The following is an 8,819-nucleotide window of genomic DNA, read 5'->3' as shown; positions in this document are numbered from 1 at the left end:
CCAAAGAGTACACATGGAGGGAACCATGGCTCCAGCCACATATGTAGTAGAAGATACTACTGTCTGGCATCAATAGGAAGAGAAGCCCTTGGTCCTGTGAAGGCTCAATGCCCCAGTATAGGAAAATGACAGGGCAGTGAGATGGGAGTGGGTGCATCCTCACAGAGGCAGGGGGAGGGGGATGGGAAAGAAGGTTTCAGGAGGGGAAACCAGGAAAGGGGATAACATTTGAAATGTAAATACATAAGATATCCAATAAATAAAAGGGAAAAAAAAGAGTAAAGAAAACCAAGTGACATGCACATCAGTGGGAGGAGCCACTGGCAAAGGAACCTGATTCTGGTCAACCAACTTCACTTTCCTAAGAGGGAAATGGCGGGAGGAACCTAAGGAGGCCACTGGGCTATGGAGAGCGAGTTAACCCTGCCCAGGGCGGATTTCTTCCTTCTAGCACCAAGTCACCCCCATTGTTTCACAGATGTCACAGGCGAGAAGCTATTGAAAGAAAAAGACATTTATTCCTCTCAAAATATACCTGGTTTACAGAGTCCCGTGTTCATTATTTTTAGTCTTTGAGATGGTTTCTCTGTGTAGCCCCACTTGTCCTGGAACTCACTCAGTAGACCAGGCTGGCTCCAAAGTCAGAAATCCGTCTGCCTCTCTCAGGTGCTGGGATTAAACACCTGGCCAGAGTCCCATGTTTAAATTACCCTCAGGTTCTCCAGTACTGAATCGGGAGAAAGGCCTTCAGGAGGATATCAGTTCTGCCAGAAGCCAGGGTTGTCAGAGACAAGCCAGGCACATGCCCCAGCTCCAGAATAGCACCATGGTAAGGAGATGGCTCTTCTTGTCCTCAGGCCCTCCTTAAGCTCCAGCTGTTGAGGAGGTCCCAGCATGGCATAGGTTTCTGTCCCTACCCATGTCTGCATGGTTGTGGCCACCTGCCTTCCAGTCCACATCTATAAAGACTCTGGAAAATACCCAGTTCTCCAGGTATGGCAAGGGGCTATGCTTTCTCCAGCCTTCTGGCCCTACCCTGGGCCCCGGGTCAGGGATAGTGTGGGCTGAGGGTGAGGTGTCCAGAAGCTGTGGGTACAGGTGGGTATAGTAGGGAGCAAGGCCATGTCCCAACTGGAGGTAAGGTCTCTGATTTTCCGGCAGGACCCTAGTACCCAGCACAATGCTCACCCCTGTTGTTGGGGTACAGTCTGAAGGTGTGTCTCCGCATATTCAATTGTTAATTCTGTACCAGCAGAAGGTTTAATGCCTGCAGGATGTGGTGTTGTTATTTCTATGGCCCATCACTGGTCTCCTATTTTATAAATACGTTTCTTCCTTACCCGCCTAAGGCAATCTAGAATTATATTTGATCAGCTTTAATAAGAGCGGACGGCCAATAGTTGGGCAGGAAGTCGAAGGTTGTATTTCCGGGCAGAGATGGGGATTCTGGGAGAAAAATGGGAGATGTGCCAGCAGACACGGAGGTGGATGGATTATTCAGAATAGAGCAGAGAGGTAGACCTGGCCACGTGGCGGGTCATAGTGCCAGGATTAATCGGGATAGAGTGGTTGGGAGACTGCCCAGCAAAAAAAGCCTAAGCTTTAAAATATTAATAAACTTCTGTGTCATTATTTATCTAGCTGGCGGGTCTGTGAAAGTCCCGTTGGACCCTGTGGTTGTTCAACAGATGTTAATTTACTAAGAAAGGAAAGGTAACAAAGATTCTCAACATGGGGAAGCACAGGGTTGAAGGCTGACCCCCTGAGGAGCCAAGAACCAGGGAGACCAGCATCTGCTTCCTGTGGGGAGAAGGGGCACAGCCCAGGGCAGCCAGAGGAGACCATGCAGGGCAGGTATGCACGCGATCCAGCACGCACAGCTGCAGGTATCTGTGACCTGTGTGTGTGGATGGGGAGTGTGCCCCATCTCAGTCAGGGAGGGAGACAACCAAAGCCAGGGCCAGATCAGGGAAGGGGAGTCAGGATGAAGGCTTGCCAAGCGATGGGATCTCACCCTCATCAGAACAAAGGTTGAGGATCGGTCAGGGCCATGGGAGAAAGAACCAAGAAGTAACTATGTAGCGGTCTTCAGAGAAATAAGGCAGGGGTTCTTCGGAACAGGATGTCCCTTGGAGAATAATAGCAATTACACAGTTTGTGTGGCTTTGGAGGAGCAAGGACGTGGGGGTGGTTTGTGTGTGTCCGTTAGGAGTAAGGCAGAAGGAAGAAGGTTCATGCGGTATCACAAGGCCACTGGATGACTCTGGAGGAACATTGGTGAAGTGCTCTTTGTGTCGTGTCCGTATGAAATAAGGCCGCGGGATGGTTCATGTATCGTGTCCCTGGAGAAATGAGGCTGCAGGATGATGAGAATTAAATCCATTGGAGAAATAAGGCTGCGGGTGGCCCATGGACCACGTCCTTAGAAGAATGGGTAGATCTGTGGAACAGAACCCATTTACTGGGGGCAGGGCTCACACTTGAGGCTCAACACAGCCAGAGGGTGGGTCTCCCACCTGGGAAGGGCAGCAGCTCCCAGTCAAGCTATTTCTTGTCGGTCATCTGCATTTCATGGTGGGAAGAAAGGAAAAGGGAGAGAATGCATTAGAAGCTAGAAGTTCTGCTCCTGGTGGTACATGCCCGATTGGGAGTGTGCCCCCTAGCCTCTATCCTGGAGGCTGTTATGTGTGCAGGATAGGTAGAGCTGAGGAGTGTGTCTCTTTACATTGCTATATTGGATGTACACAGCAGCCGTATGGAGAGTGAGTCTACCGGTCTGCTTGGTCCATTTGACTCGCCCCTGAAGGCCTCTCCTCTGGCAGTGCACCTCTTTCCACTCTAATGACCTGAAGAATCCTGCTGCAGGAATCCCTTTCCCTCTGACTGTGCCTCCCTGTTGAGGAGCATCCACATCTGACATCCCTGTCCCTGCTCCACGCCTCAGCTCGCAACGGCAGTTTAGAAGGCCAAATGCGGCCCTGCTCTTCTCCCTTCCTTTGGGATCTGTCTGTCCTCAGGAAAGGAGCTGTCATAACCTGCTTCTGCAGTCATCCATCTTGGACACAGACTACAGCCGGGATGCCTCCCTGGGGAGCAGGAAAGCCCTTGCTTCACCTATAGGGCTACCCCATGTAGCAATTCTCTTCAGCCCCCCAGCTGACGCTTCTCAACAGCAGGGCTCCCAGTCTTCTGTGCTCACGGCCTCCCCAACGACAGCGAGGAGAACGCTCACATCCTGTTTCCTATGTGAGTAACAAGGACCAAGGACCGATGTACTGACTAGCCCCCTCCTATGCACCAGAAACGTGACTGCCCAGATGAAAGCTACATTTCTAGCCTCACCTGGAAAAACAGGCCACATGACTAGGTTCTGCCCAATGGGATGTATCTAAAGTGACAGGAGCTATTCTTGGCCAAGCCCTAGAAAGATGTTCCCTGCCCTCCTTCTCATCCCTTGCCTCTGGAGGGGGCATGGCAGCCACAGTAAGCCCTTAGACCCAGGGATGAGAGCTTCATATTACAGGGGACAGAATCCAGGCTCTAGGCTACCTACAGCTTTAAGGCTATCAGACAGGAGAGGTAGAGATGCCTGCTATGGGTAAGTCTGTGTAGGACAGTTGGCTGAGCTGATGCTGCTCTTCTGGAGCGGAAGCACAGGTCAGCAGCGGAAGGGTGAAGATGGCTGCCCCACCCCCCAGCTTCCTACAGACAGAAACACACACACATTCGATCTCGGGCAATATATCTTTACCTTCTTTGTTTTCAGAGTGTTTCAGAGGCCGCAGAGCTGGAAACAAAACAAAACAAAAAAACGGACAGAGCTTATGATAAGAGAAGAATCCTAGGGAGGCAGGTGAAGGGGATGTAAGGAGGGGATGCAGAATTGGATGGGCAGAACTCGGCAACATTGAAGTGCCAGGGGAGGAGCCCCAGAGCCGTTCCAAGCTTCAGTTCACAAGTCCCACCTCCACCCCCTCTGAATAAGTCCCACATGTCTCTCCTCTCTGAATCTCAGGCTCCTATTTCTACAGAATGGGGACAAGGACCCATATCTGACCAGCTGGAGATGCGGCAGCACACAGAGCCCAGGCCATAAATGAGGTGAAATGAGGATCAAGGGAGGATGGCATGGTTACAGAGGCCCAGGGTCACGTGACTGACTCTCTAGCCCATTCTCCTTTCCTCTGCCTCCCTCCCTCCCGCATCCCCCCACCAACATCTGCCTGAGGCCTGATCCCAGGTCTGTCTCCATGTTGGTCACATAGGCACCAATAGGTATTGAGTTAATTGACATGATTTACAGCAGTCCCCAGGCATGTCTCCTGCTCTTCCTTCTTTGGGGGTGGGGAGGGAGCTGTTGTCAACTGGACCAGTCTACGATGGATCATTGGAAATCTGCCTTTCTCAGCCTGGTCACTCCTGGTCCTGCAGCGGTGGGGCACCAAGGACCTCAGCATTCACCCTAAGACCTGATCTCAGCCCAAGACCCTCAGCAAAGAAACAGCTTCTCTGAGTTCTGGCGAGAGCTTCAGAACAGCTCTCAGGTGCCATCAGAACAGGGCCAGGATGGTATTTTACAAGTGAGACATGGAAGCCCAGAGGAGCAAAGCACTTTGCCAGTGTTGCATAGCCTCTAAGGAGAACCAGGCTGCCCACAGTCGTCTGCTTATCACAACAGGCGCCACCATAAGCTCTTAACTAGACACCAGGCATGGTACTGTCTTCTGTATAAACTATCTCATTTAATCCAATGTAGAAACACCTAGAGACCTGTTCTCACACGCATTTCTTACACATGGGAAAACAGACCAAAGAGACAGTTATTTGCTGAAGATTCCTTTGTTTATAAGAGACTTCCTCTCTCCTGAAACTCTCCTCTCACCCCAGGAAGTCCTCAGTTGGTATAGTCCTGATGGATGGTCAAGGCAGGCAGGAGACTCCTGAGTGGTAGGCAGCCCTGGGTTGGGGGCCTCCATCAGAGGGTATATCAAACCTCAAAGCATGAAGTCTTATCTCCTGCCTCTGATGCCTCCCCAGTTAAGAGGCCAGACCCACCTGTCTTGGATCCTTCTCCATCCCCGTCCTGGTCCTCAGCACCTAGAAGGGTAAATAACAAGCTTTCTCAGTCCTCTGAGCCCCAAACTCCCACACCTGGTGACTGAACGGATTTGACTTCTTGTCTGAATGCTGGATTCAAGGTTAGAGCTTGAGACCAGACCAGAGCCAAACCTAGGACGCAATGAGAGGGCTGCAGTGGGAAACTCAACACTTCCAGCCTTGTAGCCCCTCGCAACCCAGCCCGAATCAGCACACATGCACCCCACTTCTTTTATTTTTATGTGTGTGTGCATGTATGCGTGCTTGCTTGTGAAGGTCAGACCTTAACATTGGGTGTCTTCCTCAGTGACTCTCCACCTTATTTTTTGAGACAGGGTATCTCACTGAACACGGAGTTCACTGATTCAGCTAGAATGGCTGGCCATGAACTTCAAGGACCTTTCTGTCTCCCTAAACCCCAGTGTTACATAAGCAACTAACACACCAGGCTTTTACATGGGTGCTAGGGATCCAAACTCAAGTCCTCATGCTTGCCCAGCGGCCACTTTACTGACAGAGTCACCTCCCTAGTCCCTCTGTACCCCACTTTAGTGTGCCCACCCATCCTCTATTTGCCACACACAGCCCACTTAACTATCTAAGACCCAAGCATCACTTACCCACAATCCACTAACCTCTGCTCACATTTTCCTCACACTTAGTCACCTTCCAGCCTCCACTACCTGTCTGCTCTCATGCCTCAGTTTACTCATGTGACACTTACCAACATCCACTCGCCAATTTACAATCACCAATACCAACTCAGAAGCGCTCACATCCAGCAGATGATGGCTTTGTGAGGCTGTACACACTCCACACTCCAAGGAAGACACACACTCTTCCAAGTGACACACGAACTAAATGTTCACAAGGCTGGACATCTGTTCTCACTCACAGACACACCCACGAGACTTAATACATTCAGTTTCACACTTGTTTCCGCAGACACACTCATTTCCTGTCACATGGCAGCCTTACACACCCACCCCCTTCAGGAAACATTACACTCCTGTTTATACCCACTAGCCATGCTTACACACTGACAGGCAGGTTCACACCCTCTCACACTGGACGTTAGCCTCAAGGTCTAAGGCTAGACCCCTCCTGTTCATTCTGTCACAAGCACAGCAAATGTCTGAATGTCTGTTTTCCTTCCAAATGCACACTGAAATTCTGCTATCATCAAACCGTATCAAGGGGGTGGGACTTCTGGGCTGGAGAGATGGCTCAGTGGTTAAAGAGCACTGTCTGCTCTTGAAGAGATTCTGTTCTCAGCACGCACATGGCAGCTAATAATCACCTGTGACTCTAGTTCTAGACATGCATGCAGGCAAAACACCCATACACAAAAAAACTTAAATTTAAATTGGGATGGGTGCCATATTGCTTTCCAGCCTCTAATAATCAGCAAGGCCTCTCCAGGTGCAGGAGGTACCTGGACATGATATTGACTTATTTACTTTGTGGATGTGACTGAGTGTGAAGTAGTCATGCATGTGTGCACACCTGCTTACATGTGTGGGTGCACATGTATGTAAAGGCCCAGGGCTGATATCAGGAGTCTTCCTTGATCACTCTTCATGTTATTCATTAAGACCAGGCCTCTCAGTTGAATCCAGAGCTCACGGATATGGCTAGTGTCACTGATCAGGTTGATCTGGGGGAAGCTCTGTCTCCTCCTTCTCTCCTTCTAAGAGCTGGAATTACAGACAAGCTGCCATACCCACTAGACATTCATGTAGGTGCTAGGGTCCCAAACTCCAACTTTCATTCTGTGGCAAATGCTTTCTCTGCTCTCCCAGCTATCTGGATATGATTCTCTCAGCTTGAGAAGCACAAGCCAGGAAATTTCTGTTGTTTACATGACCCCGTCTCAGGTATTCTCTTACGGCAGCACCAATAAACTAAAACATGCCCCAAGACACGCAGGCATGTATGTACACCACACGCACACGTACACACGACTCACTCTCGCTCACCTGCATTCTCCTCCTCGCAGCTCTGTTTGATCTTTCTCCAGCACACGAAGGCCAGGGCCACCAACAGTACCACAAGACAGACAGAGAGCCCCACGGTCACCCACAGGGCCTCAGGGGGGAATGTCATGGGTTGCCCTAGAAGGGGAAGAAAGAAGCATGAGACCATCTTGTTCTATGGTGTGAACAGGGCCTCCCAATCTCACTGCACACCACCAAGATAAATGATGCTCACACAGGCTCCCATGGCCACAGTTCTACTCACCCCACCAAACCCTGTCATTGTGGCTATGGGTTTGCCTCAAAAGGGTGTAGGGGGAGCTAAGAAGCCTGAAGGTGACTAATAACCATGGATAGGACCTCACTGACCTAGGACAATCTTTCTGTCTTCTAAGAGTAGGGTTCCAAATACCAGCCTTCATTCTTCTCTGGCAAGTACTTTCTCTGCTCTACCAGCTGCCTGGATATGATATTCTCAGCTTGAGACGCACAAGCCAGTAAATGTCTGTTCTTCTTTTTTTTTTTTTTTTAAGTTTTATTTATTTAATGTATAACTGCATGTACACCTGCATACCAGAAGGGGGCATCAGATTTCATTATGAGATGGTTGTGAGCCATCATGTGGTTGCTGGGAATTGAACTCAGGACCTCTGGAAGGGCAGCCAGTGCTCTTAACCGCTGAGCCATCTCTCCAGCCCAAATGTCTGTTCTTTACATGACCCTGTATCAGGGATTCCCTTACAGCTGCACCAAATAAGCTAAAACAGTGATACCCCAAGACCAGCAGGCATGAATGGCTGGATCTCTAAGCTGACCCAGCTCCCAGCTTTTCTGTCTAATGTCGCCACAGAATCATTCTCTACAGAATCACCCCTGACTCCTTCCAGGATCTACACAGTCGCTGTCATTTTCCCTTCCTAGCAGAGTCACCTCTCCAGAGGCCTCCCTGACGGTTGCAGTCCCACCTGGTTTACATCATCCTGAAGGTCAGGCATCAGCCAGCTACAGCCCATGAGCCAGACTGTGGCCTGCTTTTGACAATCCATGAGCTAGTATTAGCTTTTATATTTGGAATGGGCTACAAAAAGAAAGAAGAAAGAATGAAAGATCAGAAAGAAGAGCTACAGTACTCTGGAGATGTATCTCAGTTGGCAGACTGCTTGCCTAGAACACATGAAGCACCCGGTTCGATTCCCAGCAGCATATGAACTGGGTATGGTTTCCCACTCCACCTGGGATCCCAGAACTAAGGAGGTAAGTTCAAAGTCAACTGAGACAATGAGATCCTGCCAATCAATCAATCAATCAATAGTAAAATCAGCAGCAAAGAAATGGAACATGGCCCACAAATCACTCTCTGTCACTCACTGCACAGAAAGTGTGCCTAGTTCTAAACACAGATGAGGGCCTGGAGTAAGAGTCTAAGTCACGCAAGGATCCATACAGATCTGGGGGAGCCTCACCAAGAGAATATGCACATGCAACCCTGAGGCTCCCATTAGATACCTTGTGTCAAGCAGTGAGTGAGTGGAGATGAGAAACTCAAGGTGGGGGTTGGGGCCAGTAGCTGTTCTGAGCACATCCCTACATGACTCCAGGATAGCTGTAGGGATGATATTTAGAAAACGGCTTGTTCCCAGGCAGCCATCAAGTTCCCACTGCTCCTCGGCTCTGACCAGGGCTCCGGCTAGCTAGATGCTCAGGCCCTGGCACCCACACTGCATCCACAAAGCTCGGCTGAACCCC

At 50.0% G+C, this 8,819-nt stretch overlaps 1 protein-coding gene across 1 annotated transcript in view; it reads right to left on the bottom strand.

The window, feature by feature from the left end:
* Positions 1-496: 496 nt before the first annotated feature.
* Cd276 (CD276 molecule) overlaps positions 497-8,819 on the bottom strand; it is a 29,019-nt gene continuing 20,696 nt past the window's right edge. Inside the window, 5 exon segments of the mRNA XM_076925528.1 lie at positions 497-2,440; positions 2,517-2,562; positions 3,752-3,787; positions 5,056-5,097; positions 7,077-7,211. Coding sequence (XP_076781643.1) covers positions 2,540-2,562; positions 3,752-3,787; positions 5,056-5,097; positions 7,077-7,211 — 236 coding nt within the window. The 3' untranslated portion in view covers positions 497-2,440; positions 2,517-2,539.

The sequence above is a fragment of the Arvicanthis niloticus genome, chromosome 26 (genome assembly GCF_011762505.2).
Source record: "Arvicanthis niloticus isolate mArvNil1 chromosome 26, mArvNil1.pat.X, whole genome shotgun sequence".
NCBI classification, from domain to species: domain Eukaryota; kingdom Metazoa; phylum Chordata; class Mammalia; order Rodentia; family Muridae; genus Arvicanthis; species Arvicanthis niloticus.
The sequence above is the reverse complement of the archived record's forward strand: the minus strand, read 5'-3'. Positions and strand labels throughout refer to the sequence as shown.